This window comes from Cervus canadensis, chromosome 29, assembly GCF_019320065.1.
Source record: "Cervus canadensis isolate Bull #8, Minnesota chromosome 29, ASM1932006v1, whole genome shotgun sequence".
Lineage (NCBI taxonomy): Eukaryota > Metazoa > Chordata > Mammalia > Artiodactyla > Cervidae > Cervus > Cervus canadensis.
In genome coordinates this window covers 10,839,837-10,862,206 of record NC_057414.1, presented here as the reverse complement: position 1 = coordinate 10,862,206, position 22,370 = coordinate 10,839,837, and the positions used below count along the sequence as shown (strand labels likewise).

The following is a 22,370-nucleotide window of genomic DNA, read 5'->3' as shown; positions in this document are numbered from 1 at the left end:
GTGGGGTGTGGGGAACTGTTAATTCTTCTTCAATCTTTTATCCAGGCTTGTCACCAAGGTTGATGCTACTTATAAACCACACAGAAAACCAATCCCCTCCCGCTCCGTTCATGTTAGGACAGTCACGTCTGAAAATGCACAGAACTATGAAAGATGACCTAGGCACCTGCAGGTTAAAAGGTCCACAGTGGCCGGGTCTTGCTTGGAAAATGCCAGCCTCTGGCTGGCATCACCTGTGGCCTGAATCACTGCATCAGCCCTTCAAGAGAACTTCTGCCTCCAGCCTTGTCCCTGTCAGTCTGTACTATACCTGGAGGCCCGAGCTGTCATCCTGAAATTGAGTCTCTTCAGGCCCCCGACAAGGACACTGTTCCTTAGCATCTAGAGTCACTATCGCAGAGGCCTATGGACACTTTTGTTTGCGCAGTGTTTTAAAAAATTTGATTTAGTTGCCAGAATCTTTCAAAAAGGAGAGTTCACAGAAAAATCTGAATGGTGGCTTTTCTTTAAAACACTGGAAGATCCAGCATGGCAGCCATCGCTCTCCTCGCCCAGATGCTGAGGTCGCCCACAACCCCAGACTACAGCTTCCACACCCCTGCCACCTGCCTGGGCCCCTGAGGCATCTGGACACAGGACCCCAGCCGGGAGTCTTGCTTCCAAACATCACTCACTTGGGTACTGCCTTTATGTTGCTGCCATAGCCACACACCATCTGTCCTCTTAGTCACTTCATATTTTTAGACTCATTTATCTTCTGAAGCAAATTTACTTAAAAAAGAAATTCAGAATAATAGTTTGAGTTACCTAATTATATTTTTTCTAGTTGACTAAAATAAAAACACAATTTTTGAAATACAGTCTATGTACAATATAAAATAATCTTGAGAACTAAGGTTTAGGAAATACCGGGGAGGAAAAAACTGAGTTTCGGAACCAAGAGTTGACTGCTCCAGTTTCCCTTCTCAAGCTAAATTCTTTGCCACAGGGGTCCTTCTCACGTCCTCTCTGGGCTGCAGCCAAACTGCCCCGCTCCCCTCCTAAACCCACACCCCCTTGATGACTTCACATGCAAACCCTTCCCCTCACCCCCTTCACTTGTTCAAGTCCTACTTAACCTTCAAAGCCCCATTTAAATACCACCTCTTTTGTGAAGCCTCCCCAGATTCCTCTAGCAAGACTGATCTCGCTCTCTCTCTCTCATATGAATCCAAACAGAAATTTATATCTACTTTTTGCTTATCACCTATGGCTGTCTACCTTTCAGTCTAGTTATTTATGAGCACGGCTGGCTCCTTTCCTCTAGTAGGCGACAAACTCCTCGAGAGGACAGAAGGAATCCATTTCCCATCCCCTTTCTTGTCCGTGTCTCCCCAGTGGCTGGCGCACCGCCTAGTCCAGAGCGGCTGTTCAGTCAACACTTGCTAAATATCAAATGACAAAAGGCCATGTGTGCCTGACTTCACGTCCTCTGGTGTGTTAGGCCTCAAATTCTAAGGCTGGGCTGCTTCTGTGGGGCTTGGACTGTTTATTTCCTTGCTGATTTCTTCTTCTTTTTTTTTTTCATTTATTTTCAAATTTCATTTTTATACATTTTTCCCAGACCCATGGCCTCATTTTCATTTCTATTCCTCTGGGCCTATTCCATTCAGCCAGATACAATATTGGGGCTTTCTACCCCTCAAAACAGCACTACCCAGGTGTCTGGGGAACATTTGGTAATAAAACTTTGTGGGGCCCCCATTCTTCTTTCCTGCAAGACCTGTCAAGATGGCATTTGTGAATTATGTGCTAGAATTACTTCCACTAGGACACAACACAAAAAAATGATTATTGACAAGATGGATACATTCTCAGACTCTGGTGGATTTTTCTTTACAATAAAGATAATGCATGTTGGCCAGTCATGCCATGACTGGGACAGTATTTCTTTCTTATTTATCTAGTGGGTAACACTCAATGTAATAACTTGGGTCTATATCTTTGGGCCAGAGGCCAAGTTGGAGTTCTGCTTGACACCAAATCCTATTAGAGATCATGGTAATGTAATTATATGTTCAAGCTAAATATTTTATAGCTGCTCTAGCCACCTAGATATTATCACTCCCTCAGTCCCTGGGCAGAAACTGCCCAATGGCAAAAGTAAAAGCTACATGTCTTGCAAGGAAATGAGAAATGGTTGCTGCTGTTGAAACTTTATGGAAACTTCTGGTCACCTCTGATTCTCTGGCAGCAGCAGGATTTTAAGCCACCTATATACTAAGCTATGCACTTCCCTTGTGGCTCAGATGGTAAAGAATCTGCCTGCAAACGAGGGAGACCCAGGTTCGATCCCTGGGTCAGGAAGATCCCCTAGAGAAGGGAATGGCCACCCTCTCCAGTATTCTTGCCTAGAAAATACCATGGACAGAGGAGCTTGGTGGGCTACAGTCCACAGGACTGCAAAGAGTTGGACATGACTGGGCAACTAACACACATATACTAAGCTATAACACAAATTTTAGCCCCTGTCTGTGCCTGACGTGGAGGGAAAGTCTCTCAACTTCCCTAACGAAAGAAATGCTGGCCTGGCCGTGTGCTAGGCTGTCTGCAGCACTAGACCACAGCCCCTGTGGCTGGCCAGCCTTCTCCCAGGTCCCTGGTTCCTTCCACTTGTCCACTGAGCTGGAGCGTGAGCACTGCCCAGGTGCAGTGGGCCGGGCCCTGCCTCAGGCTGAGGCTCCAACGCCTCTGTTCCTCAGAGCTGGATCCCGCCTCTGGCGTAATTTTTCAGGAGCTCCCTGACCCAGGACTGAGCACAGACCATATAGTCAGACAACCTGGGTATGACTTCCAGATCTGACTCTCACCAGCTGCACATCCCTTGGAAAACCATATAAGGTCTCCGAATCCTGGTTTTCTTACTTGCCTATTTCATAGCAGGGTTGGGGGTAAATGAGATAACCCACGTAAAGCAATTAGTGGGGCTGGCAGTAAATGTCTCATCATTCTGCATGTGTGTGTGTGAGTTGCTCAGTCGTGTCCGACTATTTGTGACCCCATGGACTGTAGCCCACCGGGCTCCTCTGTCCATGGAATCCTCCAGGCAAGAATACTGGAGTGGGTTGCCATTTTCTTCTCCAGGGGATCTTTCCAACCCAGGAATTGAGCCTGGGTCTCCTGCACTGCAGGCAGACTGAGCTACCAGGATTAGCCAAACTGCATTGTTATTAATATATGTGTTCATCTTGTAAACATAACTTCCATGTTTTATTTGTGGGGCTGAAAATTACAAGCATTTCCCTATGTTTCATAGTCTTGATAATTTTTAATGGCTGAATAATATTAAGTGAATACTGCATAATTTTCTTATACATTTTCTTATTATTAGACATTGGATTTTTTCTTAAATTTTCACAATTGTAAGCAGTGCTGAGACAAGAAAGCTGTTTTTTTCCCCTAATCTTCTAAGAAAGACTCTCAGAAGTTGAAAATAGGACTATTTCTATGATTTAATACAAAATGTCAATATGCTTTTCCAAAGGGTTTTACTGATTTACCATGCAGGTAGTAATATAAGTGGGCACAGTTTCATTGCAGCTCCTTTGGGGTTGGGTATTAACTTATTTGGGGGATTTCCTAATTTATTAGGTAAAAGAGATGCATAATTATTTTAATTTGCCCTTTTTAGATTACTAATTAGGTTAAAAATATTTCACATATTTTGATAGCATACTACTGGGTGGCCAAAAAGTTCATTTGGCTTTTTCTCGACCATATTATGGAAAAACCCAAGTGAACTATCTGGACAATCCAACATATATTTTTGGAAGCTTTCCTACAGGAATTTTAGCCATATATCTATGAAGTCATAATTTTTTCATAGCATATGCACCTTAATATAATATATATATTAACCCTTCCTTGGTCTCTCATTTTTACTGCAAGTATTTCCCCATTCTACCATTTTTCTTCTTATATTGATGTCTTATAACACATATGGAAGTTTTACTTTTTTATGGGAACATTTGCTAGTCTTTTTCCTTTGTGATTTCTTCACTGACTTTTTAAGCTTAAAAGTCCTTCTTAAGCCAGAGATATGCAAATATTGGGTTTTACCCTCTTTGAGTTTGACTTTTAAATATTTACCTGTTTAATCCATCTGGAATTTATTTTGGCATATGGTGTGAGATGAAGTCTGAATCAGAGGGTAAAAACTCAAATTCCTCCCAGGATCCAGGCAGGTAAGTTAAAGAAGTAAAGCAGGTCAGGCAGAAGAGAAAGGGGGAAGTGGAGACCGGGGTGGAATGACAGTATTTGAGGGGCAGAGGCTTGTTCCTGCAGGAATTTTGGCCTTCTAACTTTTCAAGGTAAGCCATAAACCTATAGTTTCACAGGAAATCATCCAAATTTTAAATCCTGAGCCAACACTGCAGGATAAATATCCTCTTCTGTGCGTACTAAGCATGTCCATCCCTCTGAATGCCACTTGGTAGCCTCTGGTTGAAATTGATGTTTTTTTTTAAAGTTATTTAACAACAACATTAATTGATCAAGCATTTCCTTCTCCATTAATTTGCAGTCCTTTTTTTTTTCTCACATACTAAAATTTTACATATAACTGGTACTATTTCTAGGCAATTTTATTTCACAAATCTGCTCAACTCTTAAGATCTTTTATTTTAGATTTAGTGCATGTTAATATCTCTAAAGATGAGAGCCCTTTCATTATTCTTTTTGGAATCTCTTTCATACTCTCATCTGTTTATTATTCCAGGTGAAGTCTTAAACCCTTCAATCAAATCCCCTAAATTCCCTTTAGAATTCTGTTTGGCATTTCATTAAGCCTATAAATTGACATATTTAGAGTAGTTCACCTTCTCATCTAGGAACACGTTATATTTCCTAATTATTCATGTCCTGTTTTACAGCCCTCAATAGAATTTCACAGTTTTTGTCACATAGGTCGCATATAATTCTCATTAAGATGATGTTTTAATTTTTATTGATTATTTTTTTGACTGGGATATTTTTCATTGTATTTCATAACTGATTATGGCAAGTATATGGGAAATCTATTGACTTTTGAAAAGCTATTTTGTACCCCAGTTACAAACTCTGAATTCTTATTAGTTTTTTGACTGATGTTTTTGTGATCTCTAGGAACACAAACACATCCTTCATAAATAATGACAGCATTGTCTTTGTCTCTTTTTTCTGTTTCATGCATTATGTCACTTAAGCCAGAACTTCTAAAATAATGCTAACTAATAGATACACCCTTATTACTAGCTTTAAAAGGAATGTGTCTAATATTTAACCAGGAAGCACTGACTTTTGACGTGAAATTGATGTTCTTTATTACACTGAGTATTTTTTTTTGTCTTTTTTAAATATCATTATGACCTAGTATTATGATCAGGGATGTTTTTATCATTTATTGAACACAAAAGGCAAACCTCAGCACAGTGTATTCAAAAAGTGTTGGAAACTTGCAAAGTAAGTGTGAATGAGATATACGTGGATCTGAATTTTAGCTCTGATTCTGGGTGACCTTGAACGCAATCCGCCACCTCATCTGGAAAATGGGGATAATGACTCTGATGGCACAGGTGGGGTCAGCTCAGTTCAGTTGCTCAGTCGTGTCCAACTCTTTGCGACCCCATGGATTGCAGCACACCAGGCTTCCTGTCCATCACCATCTCCTAGAGTCCATCCAACCATTTCATCCTATAGTCCCCTTTTCCTCCCACCTTCAATCTTTCCCAGCATCAGGGTCTTTTCCAATGAGTCAGTTCTTCGCATCAGGTGGCCAAAGTATTGGAGTTTTAGCTTTAGCATTAGTCTTTCCAATATTTAGGACTGATTTCCTTTAGGACTGACTGGTTGGATCTCCTTGCAGTCCAATGGGCAGGTGGGTTATGGGAATTAAGATGAGTTAATGTAAATAAACTGTGCTTAGTGTACTAACTGGCATCCATGAAAACTTCAGAGAGATTCACTTTCCCCCTCAGTCATTTAAAAGACAGAGACATAGTGGTACAATTTCCCAAATGAAAGTTTCCTAAGGAATAGCTAGCATTTATAGGGTTGAGAAAACTCAAGCTCTATTCGTGAAAAATGTCATCCTAATGCCGAGGACTTTTTCTCACTTTTCTAAAATATACTGTCTATTCCTCGCACTCGTGCATGGATTCCTTGGCCTATGACACGAATGAAAATAAAAAATTTGGCTGACATGTAATGTGAACCAGGGATGAAACAAACCGTTCTTCTATTAGCCCTGAACACGAATGCCTCTCAGATAAAGGCATGAACAAGCAGCTACTCAAAGTGAAACCAGATGTTCAGAGGTTTCTGGCCTGCTCTTTTTTTTTATAGCCCTTCATATAACACTCACAGTCCTGTCATTTCAACAGAAGGTCCTCTGCTTTGCTTAAGCAGCAAGAAACCCTCCCAAACCTCTGTTAGATTTGCATTCACTTAAACCTGTGCTTGATTGTGAAGAAAAGAGAGCTCCTTCCCCCAGGAGAGAGCCTTAGGTGCAAACTCTTTGTCCCAGACGAACACTAAGACCTAACAACACACACACACTGCAGTGTCCTCAGAGCGGAGCCTCAGCTGCTTACCTGTTGCCACAGGAAATGGGACCCAAGCAAAGTGTAGAGAAGCTTGTGCAGAAAGAGTGTAGATTTGGAGTCTGACTGTTCTAGCTTCAAACCCTCGCCCTGCCCTTAGTCCTTGTGTGACTGTGGGCAACTTCTCTGGACCTTAATTCTTCATCTATCTAAAGCAAATAATTTCTCCTGCTTCCCTGGGATTGTCACACAATTTAAGTTATATAATGTATGTATCACACTCAGCTCCCTCCTGGGACCCTGTGAGCATTGAAAACTATTAGCGACTGTTATTGCCAATAACAATGACATACCCTTGTATAGCACGGATGATGAGGTGCACCCCGTTCTTGGTATTTAACACATATTAATTCTGTTTCTTCTGAGAGTATTAGTGGGTATTATCATCATTTTTCAGATCAGGAAACTGAGGTGCTGATGGGTTATGAATCCTGCCCAGGGTCACACTGCTAACTATGGATGCAAGCAAGGCTGTCTGGCTGCAGATCCGGTCTGTAATCACTAAGCCACGGGTCCCCCCATTCCTGCTCTATGACACAATGTAGCTGATCTGATGCAGTGCCACCTGGAGGCTGCGCTGGCATGGAACGGAACACACACAGCGCAGGCAGAGAGGGCTTCCCGCCCTGCACTCCGCTCCGCGGCACCTTCAGCCTGGGCTCCACCTTGTCTGTCTTCACAGTCCTCTCCTTCCCACGGGAAGAGGCATGTCTCCGCCGGTCCTCGGAGGAGCCCTTCTGCGTCTGCCGTCAGTCCGGTGCCTCCTGCCCCCCTTCCTTCCTGCATCATCTCCCCTCTCTCCTGGGCCTCCCACCTTCTCCCCTGGCTCCTTGCCTGCAGCTGACTACACGTGCAGGGCTCCCCCCGCCTTATGTAAACCTTGCCTTGAACCTGCCTCCTCCTCAGGTTACTCCCATCCGTCTCATTCCCCGCTCTGTCGAGAAGGGGTCGTTTCTCCTCCACGCCGCTTGCTCGCTCCTGAACTCGCGGTGACCCTGCTTCTACCTGCATGGGGGTGGAGACGCTCCCACTGAAGTTGCCAGTGACCCCCAAGGGACCGGTTTGCTGTCATCAGCTCCCCAACTTTTCTCGAAGGCAAATCTCTGCGTCTCTCTCCGCTGCCCACCCGCTCAGTGTTGGGGTTCCATGCTAAACTCCCTTCTCCTCAGGCCTCTGCCTTCTCATATTCACACCAAGGCACCCGTTGGGTCCCTGTTTCTGGGTCAGGACTGCCCCAAGTCAACGCCTCTTTATTCATCTGACTACTGGCCAGCTGAGAACTGACACCTGCTTGGAAATTCTATGAGCAGCGCCAATCTACTGTGCACTGACCATCTCCCCACTTCCTTCTCCCAACAAGCCCGCGTCCCCTCCTTATTTCCAAATTTAATTGACAGTATCACTAGGTACCTATTCTCCAAGGCTGACACTTCCTGCCTCTCCCTGACAGTAAAGTGGTCAAGAAAACTAGTCCATAATGTCCCTTAATATATCATTTCTTTTATATAATACAGAGGCATTTGGCCCAAATTCAGGCCCTCCTCTCTCATCTAACTGTACTGGATACTGAAACAGTCTTCCAATTGGTCTCCCTACTTTAGCCTGAGAAAGTAACCCATTTGTATATACCACTGCCAAAGAGATGGCTCCATGGCACAGATCAAGTTACATCTTTGCTTACAAACTATCTCGTGCTCCTCACTGCCTTCAAAAACCAGACTTTCAAACCGGTCTAGAAAGTTCTTGCCAGGTTGGCCTTGAACTCATTTTCCAGGCTCCAGGCACCATCCCATCCATGCCCTCTGCCCACCTCCAGTGCAAATACCAGGCACTCTCACAACAAAGGCCTGAGTGAAAAAGAACCTAAGAGGAAAAGCGTAGGTACTGCAGCCAGAGAGACCTGGATTGAAACCCTAGCTCTTTCGCTGACTGGGTATGAAACTTCTGCCTAGTCATCTAAACATGCTGAATCCCACTGTTCTCTGAAGAAAAAAGACCTGCGTTGCATTTTTTACAAATACCTGTTGTAGAGGGTCTGAAACAGTGTATCTAAAACATCCAGCATAATACTTTGATATACTATGCAGTGAATAAACAGTAGCTGTTAATATGAATTTTGCCAAGTAGTTTCAGAGAGGCAGGAAGGAATTTGTAAAGATTGACAAAACCTGAATCTAGAATGTGACATTTGAGAGGCTCCCTGCTGAATCAGAAGACAGAACTTATCAGAACAAGCAATAGGACTTCCCTGGTGGTACAGTGGGTAAGAATCTGTCTGCCAGTGTAGGTGACATGGGTTTGATCCCTGGCCTGGGAAGATTCTGTATGTCCAGGAGCAACTAAGCCTGTGAGCCCCAACTACTAAAGGCAGTACAGCTAGAGCCTGTGCTCCGCAACAAGAGAGACCACAGAAATGAGAAGCCCGAGCATCTCAAGAAACAGTAGCCCCCACTTGCAGCAACTAGAGAAAGCCCGTGCAGCAATGAAGATGCAGTGCAACCAAAAATTTAAAAATTATTCAAAAAATGAAATAACAGTTAATGCGTTGGAATGTTCTGGAACCCGCATTTCCATTTTTGAGTTGCAATATTTCTGGCACAGAAAGGCTGCAGACTTGAACCCATTTCAGACTTGCTATAGTCCATGGGGTTGCAGAGTCAGACACGACTGAGCGACTTTCACTTTCTTTTACTGAATCCAGCAGCCATGAAATGCACGAATTTCCCCAAACAGGAAGAACATTCTTCACTCAAGTGCCTAGCAGTGCCCTGAATTGGCAGTATTGCCTTCTTTCGTTCAAGCTGTTCAGAAGTTAATGTCCACAGAAGAAGGCTCCAGGTGGCAGGGAGTATGTGTGACCTTTGACCTTTCACTTGGTACTCATTGACCCTCTGGGGAGGGTCTACCTTGTTCAGGGTCCTATGTCCACATCTGGGCTCCAGGAGAAGTCTCCAGATTGGACTCAGAAGACCTGGCTTCGTGCCCTGAGTCACTGCTCAAAGGCTCTCTCTTCTCGTCTCTAAAGGCTAATAGTGGTCGTTTTCTGCTGGGCGCACAGTGACCACATCTGTCACTGAGCAGAGATGGCTACTATTTCTCCTTTACTATTATTATTCTTGAGTAACTCTTCAGAGTTCCTTTCTGGTTCTCACTTCTGCTCTAGCCCTAAGCTGGTAAATTACTGAGTATTTGTACACTGCCTTCCAGCTCTCTAAGTACTTTTCTCACAGTATGTCCTTTATGCCTCCAACTTCCTCCTGCACCCCTGGCAGAGGTAGCTGCCTGCCTCTCTGCTCCCATGGGCGCTCGCCCAGACCTCTCTGTGGGCACAGACCACATTCTGTTGGAATTATTTGAGAGGGTCAGGTCTCCCAGGGGACCACAGGCTCTTCGAGGGTAAAGCTTCTATTTTATTCACTGATGAGTCTCCAGCACTTAACCACGTTGAAGTTCAGCAAACGTTGAATAATTAAGAGACACTTAAAAATGTGCTGAGAACTTGTCATGAATCACCCGGCTTCATGTCATCATCAGACTCTTTAAAGTGGGTTTTATTACTAACAACACGTGAGGCTCAGATGTACCCAGCATCTGACAGCTCACAAAGAGTGCAGCCAGAACTCAAACCCAGGTCTGTTCCACTCCGAAGCCTCTGCCCTTTCTCTGGACCACACCATCTCTCCAGCCATAGCGACAACCGCAGCTATCTAACACCAATGCCAAGTCCAGCCGACCTGGTTGGGGGCTATTCCTCAGAGGGTGCCACAGAACAGGAGGCCACGCATTTAATCATGTCCCACCTATCAGCATTTCCGAAAAGTGCAAGAAAAGGGTACCAGGTGTGAGAACCGTCTTAAGGCTACTGCTCTGTAATGGTAAAGCTAGCTGGCAATATGGGGAGGAGCAGCTGCCTTCATCAAATGAGGGAAAGGAGAGCTCTCAGAACACAGAAATTAATCATCTGTTATACAAAAATTAAACCATTGCTGCTAAAATATTTTCTATCAGAAACCCCACCTGAATGGGGGTGGGAGTGGGGTTCCCTCAGCAGGAGTGAGCACAGTATCAGGATGTTTTTCAGGACCAGGGAGATGAGAACCCTGTAGCCTCGGGCAGTGAGCCCACTGCGGGCACCCTGTGGGCCTAGGAGAGGCGAAGGCCATGATCTCTAAGACCCAGCTGCCTCGATGGTTCTCTGACTGTGAGAGTGGATAAGGGCACACACAGACGTCATTGCACGCCAGAAACCAGGTCGCTAAAATGTAAGAGAAAGAGCACAGGCTCTGGGTTGCTAACCCAGCTCTATTTCCTACTTACGAGATCTCGGCAAACAGCTTCAGATCTCTGAGCTGTGGTTTCTCTATCTGTAACGTGGAAACGCACGTCCTCTAACTTCCAGGGTGTTTGGGAACAGAAACTGCATCTGGTATAGCTCCTGGCACAGAGTCAGGGCTCAGTCAACAGAATGCTGTTGTTACAGTCTTGGCTCGGCCCCTTGGTGGCTGTGTGACCCGGGACAAGTCGTGTGACTTCTCTAAGCCTTGGTTTTCTTACCTTTAAAAGTATGATTTAGATAAAGAAGAGGTTTGTGGAGGCTCCCGCCAGATGTATCCCAAAGTGGTAGAAGCGTAAACCAAAAGTGAAATGGAGATTCTGGGTGGAAGAAGAAGGCTGCAATGCTGACATGCAGGAGCCTGGAAATATCTAAGTTCTTTCTGTTGACCCTCGCTGCAGTGTTTCTCCCAGTCACTTTTCCTCAGCTGCCTGTCTTCACTCCTAAACTGTTGTTGTTGTTCAGTGGCTAAGTCATGACTGACTCTCTGTGACCCCATGGACTGCAGCACACCAGGCTTCCCTGTCCATCACCAGCTTCTGGAGCTTGCTCAAATTCATGTCCGTTGAATCTGTGATGCCATCCAACCATTTCATCCCCTCTTGTCCCCTTCTCCTTCTTCCCTCGATCTTTCCCAGAATCAGGGTCTTTTCCAATGAGGTGGCTATACGCATCAGGTGGCCAAAGTGTTGGAGTTTCAGCTTCAGCATCAGTCCTTCCAATGAATATTCAGGACTGATTTCCTTTAGGATGGACTGGTTGGCTCTCCTGGCTGTCCATTCCTAAAACGGACCATTCTTTAACCCTTTTCTCTTCTTGCCTTAATCTTTTCTCTTAGGAGACAGTTTCCTACCAGCTGGGGTCTGCCAATAATCTCTAAGAGCAGGTAAACAACTCAAAAGGATTCATTTATCTTTATCTCCAAGGCCCTCAGTCCTGGCCCAGACCAGCCCAAGCCCCTGCTGAGATCTCGGACACAGCCTCCTAACTGGAGTCCCAGTTTTACAGTTTGAGAAACTTTCCAGTATGTAGATCAAACTAGGTCACTCCAGCTCAAAATTCCACAATGGTTTCCCGCTACCATTAGGATCAATTAAAATACACAACAAAATGGAACTTCACGTGCTGTGTTAAAGCCCACACAGCCTGGCTGCTAGTATCTCTCCAGGTTTACCTGGTACCCCTCAGCCCTCTGATCCACATTCCACGTGTGACCATATCACAGGTCCTTGAACTCCCAGCTGGTGTCTGTCCCAGGGCCTCTGCACATGCTTTCCCCTCTGCTAGGTCTATTTTCTCCCCACACCTTTATCTAAACAACAACTTTCCACCCCTGCTCCAGCCATCGCAATGAGGTCCCTTATTTATTTCCCTAGAACACCCTCTTCTCTTCTTTACCACAGTGAATATTTACCATTTACAAGTGGAAACCCACTCCAGTATTCTTGCCTGGGAAACCCCATGGGCAGAGGAACCTGGTGGGCTACAGTCCGTGGGGTCACAAGGAGTTGAACATGACTTGGCGACTAAACAAAAACAAATTATATATCTAGATGTATATTGGATGATTGGAATTAAATTTAAGAGTCTACATCACACGGTCTCAAGCAGGTCTGTAAACTCCAGAGGGTAAAAAGCACGGCTATTTAATATACCAGGGACACCAACGCCTGCTCAGGACACGGCATGTAAAAAGACAAACCAGCAAACACTGGTCAAATGAGAACATGAACAGATGCAGTGTCCAGACCTGCCTGTAACCGCTCTGGACCTCCTAGCCAGCCTGCTGAAGGCATCATGCCAAGGGCTCTGAAGCTCTTTTTAATAAAAAAAAAGTCCTTGCCGCCTAGGATGCTGTAAAGAGACTGAACCAAGTCTTCTTCCCTGCTCCTCAGGTACTAGGTTGGCCGAAAAGTTCATTTGGGTTTTCCATAACAGCTTCCAGAAAAACTTGAAAGAACTTTTTGGCCAACCCAATATGTAGGCAGCTTCTCCTTCCGCTCAGCCTCACTTAGCCTCCCTTACTAGCCTGTGAGGATGTCAAGGGCAAGTGCCATGTCTGCTTCATGGCTGCACCTAAATGCCCGGGCCTGGGGCTGGCACACAGTAAGGGGCAGTCGGTGAGGACTTTTTGAGCCAAACAGACTCAGCGAAGCCTGTGGCAGACATGGATGGCCCCATGTTCATTTCTTCTCTTCCTGCAAGAACTCTAATTTTGTTTAGAGTGTCCAGGTGGCAAGTAAAAACATTCACTTCCTCAGACCTCCTTACATCTCTGAGTGTGCCACAGCTCCGTCAAGGGAATGTAAGCGAAGGGTTTTAGGGAGAACCTGACTTCCCTCACTCCTTCCCCTTTTTTTCTTTTTCCTGGCTGACACGCAGATGTGAGTTCTGAAGCTGCGGCAGCCATCTCAGGACCATGAGATGCAAGCATGAAAACAACAGTCAGAGCTGAGGATGGCAGAGCACAAGGGCGGGATGAGGCTGGTCCCTGATGCCAAGCTGCACTGGTGTGCTACCCCAGGGACATGCCCTAGACCAAGAGTGTGCGTGAGAACATAAAAATCACATTTAAAATCACTCTAGCTGAAATCTTGCTGCCTGCACATTAATACATGTAAATCCATGGCTGATTCATATCAATGTATGACAAAACCCACTGGAAAAAAAAAAAAAAAAAATTCATTTCTAACTATGCCCATGGAGTGTAAGTGTAAGTAAGTGTTAGTCGCTCAGTCGTGCCCAACTCTTTGCGACCCCATGGACTGCAGCCCACCAGGCTCCTCTGTCCATGAGATTTTCCAGGCAAGGATACTGGAGTGGGTTGCCATTTCCTTCTCCAATGCCCATGGAGAGACAGGCTTTACTGCGAGTACCGACTGCGTCCTTGGGCTTCCCTGGTGGCTCAGTGGTAAAGAACCGCCTGCCGATGCAGGAGATGTGGGTTCGATCCTTGGGTTGGGAAGACCCCCTGGAGAAAGAACTGGCAACCTACTCCAGTATTCTTGCCTGGAAAATTTCACGGACAGAGGTGCCCAGCGGGCTACAGGCCATGGGGTCAGAAACAGTTGGACATGACTTAGCGACTAAACAACAGCAACACTTTGTCCTTGAACTTCCTTTGCTTTTTTCCTGTTGTTGAGGTCCCAGGCCCTAGAGAATCTACAAAATAGATGTGAGGGGCGGGCCGGTGGGAGCCGAGTTCTGTCCTCTTCAGCGGGCAGGGACAGCTGCTGGCAGGGCTGGTCTCCAGTCTGCAGGTGAAGTGCTCCGGTGTTCTGAGCTCCTCTCCCCCGCACAGAGTTTTGGCCATGGTCTGTCTCCAGTGTGCTGACTTGAGTTCTCCCTCCTGCTGACAATTTCATTCCACTTATATCACTTTGCTCTGAATAAGTCACTGCCCTCAGGGCAAGGTGGATTCACAAGGCACTTTTCCAAAGAGGTGTCTTCAGGAGTAATTTCACAAAGTTCTGCCAATGTCATTTACAGGAAGGTTAATTAATTACCAGAGACCTTGCTTCTTCATTGCTGTATTATACCTTGTAATTCAGAGGAAGGGGACGTGGGGAAGCAGGGGGAAGAGCTTATGAGAAACTGAAAATCATTTCTCAAACGTGCCTCAGTTTCTTCTGTGAAGTAGTGCAGGTTTTTACACAAACTATACTATATAATGTCTGATATTTTTCTCTCCATATCCTTGCAAAATGCACCCAGAGGTTTACAAACAGTGATCCAACCCAATCAAAGCAAGAGGGATATGGAAATAGCACTGTCCACTGGACTCTGGAAAATCCTGAAGAATCCAACTTTGATGACCCTTGTAAGGCAGAAGCTCATGTGAAAGTATCTATTTACACCTGGGAATAAAGAGGAATGGGCAGCAGGGACAGGAAATAAAAACACCACTAGTGCCACTGAACAGTCCTTCTGTCCTTCCTGGTTCCTCCTTCATCGCCCTCTCCACCCCCACCCTCCAGCTTTGCTTCTCATGAAATCACAAGGCTGAATCCCAGGAAATCTCCTCTGCTCCAGGTACACATGGGCTCTTGTTCTAGGCCCCATAAGTTAAAGCCTCCATCTCAAATCATTTCATTCCCTTGCTCACAGCCTGCAGCAGCACCCAATACCTGCATAATGAGATTCTCCCTTAGAGGGGCTCTCAAGGTGCTCCCTGACAACCCACTTCTTGCCTGCATCCTTGCTGTAGTCAGACAGGACTGCAGGCTCCTTACAACCAGCTCGTGATTTTCTGCCTTCCTTTCTTTTGCTCATGCTGTTCCTGCTACCTGGATTAATGTCCTCAACAACAATCCCCTCCCACCTCCCTCCTTTAAATGTGAGGATTCTACCCATCCTTTAAGGTCCCATCACAGACAGACCTCCCTGACCCATCTGGCTGGACATGTTCTTGTCTTCCTCCAACCATCACAGCACTTTGACCAAAACAGACCCTTCCTTCTCTTTTCCTTGGAGTAGAGACACTTACTATGTCAATGCTTCAACGCCTTAGTTAAGACCATGAGCTACTTTTGCCAGAAACCACATCATACTCTCTCTGTATCTCCACCTTTGGAAAGTGCATGATCCTTTGGGAATGCAATCATTGTCAGATGAAGGAAGGAAGGTAGGGAGGAGGGAGGGAGGGAGGGAGTGGGGGCGACATTTGCTTCTAGCCCTGGACACTGAATAGGTCAACTTACAGCAGCTGCCTGGGCCTGAACAAAAAGGACTCTCCTCTTTAATGAGCATGAATGTCCTCAGACTAGGAAGACCAGGGCATGTTTCTCATAAATTACCAGGGTCTATATTGTCTAACAGTGATTCTCATTTCTTTTCTCTGGGTTTCTTAATCCACTATTAGGCACCTCTGTTATTTTTCAACGTGGCTCACACTGTCACAATGTCAGGGTGATCTGTCCTTTTATGCTTCAGCATCAAACAAAATTAAAAGATAAGATGCTATCTGGAGACCTGAAGCACTGCAACACTGACTTGTCATGTCTTGGGGTTGCAAGCAATGCCTATGGAGGTGTTTTTATTTTTTAAGTTTTGGATGTTATGAGTTTTTTCCATGGTCTTTTTAATGACTTTTCAAGAAAGCTTCCTGTGTTGATTTAAGATGCATACTTATATTAATAAGGGGAAGTTATAAATAATAAAGGGAAAGTTATATAAAGGGGAGGGGAGTTAATAAAGGGGAAATTATATTCCATATAATACAAATAGAAATAAAATATTTAATAGCATCAGAGCAAACAGTAAGACACTCTGGCATCATGGAGAGAACACAGGATTTGGAGACCAAGTTTCCATCCTGGCTCTGCCCTTAATAACTTTGGGCAAGTCAATTAAATTCTCCGAGGCTCAATTTCTTCATCTGTAAAGATGAGATCAAAATGCAAATTGTCTAAAGTTCTCATGAGGTTTTCTCACATACTGAAAAAGGCTAAGCATGGTCCCCCAAAACACAGGAGGCATTCTCTAAATGTCTGCTGAATGAACAGATAGAAAAGAAGCGTAATATCCAAAAAAGGGGGCTTGATCCTGGGAAAAGAGGCAGATGGCTAAAGAAGGAAGAGCATGAGCTTTGGAGTGAGACAGATACAAATTTAAGTCCTAGCTTTCCTCTGAACATGCCTGACTTTAAACTTCCTCATCTACAATAGGGGGTGAAAATAAAAATAATCACCTTATGGAGTTACTGCAGGGCTTCAAGAGAGTATTTCAAGTCCTGTGTAAATGGTGACGGTGAATTATAGCTACTAGTATAATCTCCCTGGGCTTACCAGGTGGCTCAGTGGTAAAAAATCTGCCTGCCAATGCTGAAGGTGCAACAGAAATGGGTTCGATTCCTGGGTCAGGAAGATCCCCTGGAGAAGAAAGTGACAACCCACTCCAGTATTCTTGTCTGGGAAATCCCAAGAACAGAGCAGCCTGGAAGGCTATAGTGCATGGGTTCGCAAACAGTTGGACACGACTTATCGACTAAACAACAACAAATAATCCTTCTACTTCATTCAATACTTGGGGTCAGCAAGGTTAGGTAACCCAGACAGAAGCAGAAACATTACCTTCAAATTATCCATCTCTGCGTGTAGGGAAAGGCCAGTCTTTCGGAAAACAGCTGCCATGTCTTATTATAAAACTTGCTTGGTCACAGTGGTTTGTGTGCATGTGCGTGTGAGAGACAGAAACACATCCAGTTCAGAGGGCGCTCTGTCAACAGCGTGTCTCCATGTGTATACATTTGTATATACAATTTGTAAAGTGCTTTTAGATTTTTTTCAAGGTGAAAGATAAACCAATTTAAAATCATCAGCTGGATTGCATTAAATGAGGGAAAAGCAAAAATGTACACAATACAGCCATTTGTTAAATTAAACACAATTATTTCTCCCGCTACTTAATTACAAACAGATATAAATACTCTGGATTCTGACATCTCAAATCTTATTAAATTCTAGCTCTGCATTTCAGCATGTAATGAAGGGAGGGTCGTATTCCAGACTGTGTGTTAAGCAAACCTGAGAGTTACAACTGTATACTGGACCATAATGACTTCACTAAAACAAGACCTAAACTTTTAATTAAGCTGCCAAGACAAATTACAACTCACGGCCCACAGGTAACGACCACAGACAGCAGAGACTCAATGCCAGGGCCTCTCAGGGAGAGAGGGATTAATAGCAACATCGGAGTCAGTCTGTTTCGGTATTAAAGTAAGAAAAGGCATTCATTAAACAATCACCGTAGCTTGAAGGAAGACAGACCAGTCAGGAAGGCAGTGAGAGGAAGGTGGACTGGGAAAGGGGCGGGGGGAGAATGTTAACCACCTCCACGCACGGGAGCCTGGACTGGGCACTTTATGTTCACTCTCTCCAATCGTCACAGTGGGGGCCGCCAAGCAATACTACTATTTCCCTTTCTAGACAAGGAAGATGAGGCTCAGAGAAGTGACAGGACACACTACGGTCACAGAGCTAACATGGGTCAGTGGGAGAAAGAAGGAATAGAAAGCAGAGCTCAGAAAAAAACAAAAAAAAGAAAGCAGAGCTCAGGAGGTACTTGTTTTCATAGCTAAGTTGACAGACTGCCCACCAGAATCAGGATCACCTGGGCTCTGCCTCAGACCTACTAGGGGAAGGCCCAGGAATCTGAGTTTTAGACTCACTTCCCAGGTGATTGCTTTGCACAACAATATTTGAGAACACCCTCCATGAGACACTGGAACCCCTTGTTACTCAAAATGTGGGCCACAGATGAGCAGTGTCTCACTGCACGCTGTACCCCAAATGTTTATTGCAGCACCATTTACAACAGGCAGGACATGGAAGCAATATAAATGTCCGTCAGCAGAGGAATGGATAAAGAAGATGTGCTATACATACACAATGGAATATTACTCAGCCACAGAAAGAACAAAGGTGGGTCATTTGTAGAGATGTGGATGGACCCAAACTCACTCATACAGAGTGAGGTTAGGTAGAAAGAGAAAAGCAAGTATATATTAACGCATATAGGTGGAATCTAGAAAAATGTGCAGATGAACCTATTGCCTGGGAATGTCCTGGGAATGCTCCTTGCCAATGCAGGAGACGTAAGAGATGTGGGTTTCATCCTTGCGTCAGGGAGCTTCCCTAGAGGAGGGCGAGGCAGCCCACACCAGTATTCTTGCCTGAAGAATCCCTACGGGCAGAGGAGCCTGCTGGGCGGCAATCCACACGGTCGCAAAGAGTCAGACACGACTGACACAACTTGGCACACACGAACCTGCTTCCAGAGCAGAAACAGAGACGCAGACACAGAGAAAGGACACGCAGACACAGTGTGGGGAGGGCAGCACGGACACACACACCGCCACGTGTAAGACAGCCAGCTGGCGGGGTCCCGCTAATTGACACAGGGCGCTCCGCTCGGGGCTCTGTGGTGACCTGGACGGGTGGGGAGGGGATGGGGCGGGGGGAGAGGATATATGTGTACATGCAGCTCATTCGCTTTGTTGTACAGTAGAAACTAACACAACATTGTAAAGCAATTATACTTCAATTAAAAAAAAAAAGATTTTGAGAACAGAACAAAAAAAAAAAAGGCAGACTCTAAACATCCACCCAGACTGACTGAAGCAGAATCTGCATTTTAACAAGACGCCAGGTGGTTCCACAAAACTCTGAGAAGCATGGTACCACCTATCTGCTCTGAAAGGCATCACAGGGTTAAGGAAGGTGAAGATAGATTTCATCATTTAGGTGAGAATGGGAGAACCAGAGGGAAAAGCAGGACCGTCTCTTTAATTATGGCAAAAGAGGTCAGCAAGCTCTGACAAGCCAAGAGTTGGCAAAGGTACCTAACTGTACGACGTTTTATTTCTCTGAGAGGCACATCCTAATTAAAAGTAGTTTTCTTTGGGGGTTTGTATTAATATCCTTTCATATTTGTGCTCAGTTATTAAAAATACAGAATCCTGATTGTAGGAGACCTTAGCAAGCATGATGCTGTGCCTAAGAGGAATCAGGCTATGAGACCATGAAGCCGTAACTCAGGGACCACTAATGACTTGAAAATCATGTCTCTGATCTGAAGCTACCGAGTCCAGAAAGAGAAAAGAAACAGGGTCTGGAGCTGGGCCGACCCTGCCGAGTGTCAGACTAATTGATGGTGAGGACCCTGACCGACTCTCCCATGACGGGGAATGGAGCGCTGAGAGGCTCTGGGTCATCACTAACCACCAGGCTGGAGCCTCCAAATTCCAGAACCTCAGGGAAACAGGAGCTGGAATTTGTGCAGGGCCGAAACACAGATTAGTGGTAGGGATTCAGAAGTGAGCACAGTTTCCACTCCACCTCAAAAGAAGGCATTAACGGGGGAAACTGACAACACGGCAGCTGCCAATGGGGGCCTGAGGGAAGCCCACCCCAACTCCCGCGTGCGCTGAGTGGCGCCGTGTCGGCTGTGTTGTGGGCTGCGGGAAGGAGATCACGTCCAAGTCCCTGCCCTCCAGGTACTCAGAGACCAGCAGCTAGGACAGACTCGTGGAAAACAAGGACAGCACAAAGTCATATTTCTTACCCCAGGGCTCACGCAGCACAGCCCCGCTTCCCTCGTTTTGCCAAGAGGGTAGAATGTTGAGCCTGCAGTCACAGTGGAATCTTACACATTGTTCACTGTATTTAATGGGAAGGTATTCACTGCCTTGATGCTAAGGCAAAACTTCAAATAAGAGGAAAATGGCCTGAAAATGCTACTGCTGTTACGATGGAAGAACCAGGGTCTTGCAAGAGTTTTAGGGACTAAGGACCAGATTCGGAGGTTTTTATTCAAATCCCATTTCCCATATCAGATAGACTCTCAGCCAAGGACTGAGACAGAGCTTTGAGGAGAACTCAAAACCACACAGAGGCAGAAAATTCAACACCAAGTGTTCTGGTTAGCGGAGTTTTGTCTTCTGGAAGTTTTATTTTCCTGTAGGGGATTTTTATCTCCAGGCTGTGTCAGTGCGCTTCTATATGAACTCAGATAAAATGTTTTCTGACCTGAACCAGAGACCACTGTATCCTACATCACATCACGGTGGTTTGAGGAAGAGACAAATTCTTTGCATCATGTGGGTACAGAAGAGAAATGCCTTAAAACAGGATGCCAGGCTCCTGGGACACCCCCAGGCTTTTGGGGTAGCCAAGGGGCTCGCTCTGAACAAGAGCTCTTCCATTGCAAGGGACATGATGGGGCTGAGAGCTCACTTAAATCATGGGGGCTCACTGTCCGCCAGAGTTCAGGGCATCTCAGTATCTCAGTTCTCAACAAAACCTCCATCTGACTGATTACACTGTTTATGCAGCCCTTTGCATGGCTATTCCCACCCTCTCTCCAAGCCTTTATCTACTTTTTTTTTTTCCTCATCTGCCAGGGGTTATTGGCTCTAAAAGCAAAATAATCAAGCAAGCAAAATCACACATAAAAAAAAAATCCAAATAATCATCAGTGATTTGAACCAAGAGAGATTATAAGGACGGATACAGGTGTTGGAGGAAAGTGACAAGAATTCCTGTCTCCTTGTCAGTTTCACCCTTTGGTGTTTAAATGAAGCGGCTGGTCCACACACCGGGCCACAGACCAGACAGAAAGGTGGTGGGCAGCAGGGCTGGGCACCCGCATGGCCTTACAGCTCCTCCTGTCACTCCCTCCCTTCATTTCCCCGCATCTCACTCCTACCCTTTGTCCAGCAAGCCCAGTTAAGATGGCCTCATGCTGGATCCAGCTGGACTCTGCAGCCCTGGACAGTACACACCCCGCTGTCAGCTTCAACCCCTAAGACCCTGGCATCCTCTCACCCAGACAGCCAATACCCCACATACCCCAGAGTGGCGGAGATTCCTTACCGATGGCAGTAGTGAGAAAGGAAACCACTTCAGACTCCTTCCCATCGTTATAGAAAGCTAGGTGCCAGATTCCTGAATCCAAATACTGGATGAAGCCGGTCTCGTGGCTAGAAGGGGGGATGGCTCCCCGAGACTGGCGCTGGGGTCCCTCCAGGCTCCGTGCCTCCTGGGTCAGGAGCCTCCTTCCATCCAGCAGCTCCACAAAGTCAAACTGAAGCACAGAGAGAGCATAATTAGCAGGGGAACTGCTTCACCGCCATGCTAAATTCTTCAGGCTTCTCCCAGGGAGGAGGCAGGGGAACATAAGCTGAAACAGGCAAAAGAGGCCAGCGCCATGCAGAGGTTGACCGACCAACTCTAAGTCCTTCCCAGACTCCATTTTGCAAGGTGGGAGTCTCCTGATTCGCTGGTGAGTGCAGCACAATTAGTAGATTATTTTTAAGTGTCAGTTTGCTGTAAGTTGGGGCGTGGAGAGTCCTCCTCTGGCTGAGTCTACACCTCTACATCAATCAGGACGGCCATGCTATTTTTTTTTTTTTTTTTTTTAGCTATGCTTTTCTGATGGGCACATGATTAGATACCCAGCCATTTTATGACTGAACTCCTCCAACTCCACGCAGGTGATGGCAGGAGGGAATCCTGGGGATCTAGGATTGGGCCTGGAGCACTGGGTGTGCCTTAAATGTCAGTCAAGTGCAAAGGAAAATTTGATTTATATCTATCTTCCCTTTGTCAATGATTCTTTCTCAATGCTCCAGTTTCAGGGAGCAGTTTTAGGGGAACTAAACTGGATTAGCACAAAACTCCATCAATAATTACATGCTGTGTCAAATAATACAATTTCCAATTGAGCCAAGCCTGCTAGCATGAAAGACTCAAGGGAAGACAGTCACGCGGTGCTAACAACAGGCAGGTGGTGAAGTCCTACTGGCAAGCAAACTGAGCAACTGTCTACCTATTTATCTTTTAAGAAAAAAAAATGGGTATTTATCCTGTCTCATATGACAATGTCTAGGGACAGGAAATCCAGGACCAGTAAATAAA

The 22,370-nt window shown here is 45.5% G+C and overlaps 1 protein-coding gene across 10 annotated transcripts in view; it reads right to left on the bottom strand.

Annotated features, from left to right (window-relative positions):
- Positions 1-22,370, bottom strand: part of TENM4 (teneurin transmembrane protein 4) — an 816,614-nt gene that overhangs the window by 172,688 nt on the left and 621,556 nt on the right. For all 10 annotated transcript variants that reach the window (XM_043452828.1, XM_043452823.1, XM_043452819.1 and 7 more), the window contains one exon: positions 21,327-21,537. In XM_043452828.1, coding sequence (XP_043308763.1) covers positions 21,327-21,537 — 211 coding nt within the window. The remainder of the gene's footprint in view (positions 1-21,326; positions 21,538-22,370) is intronic.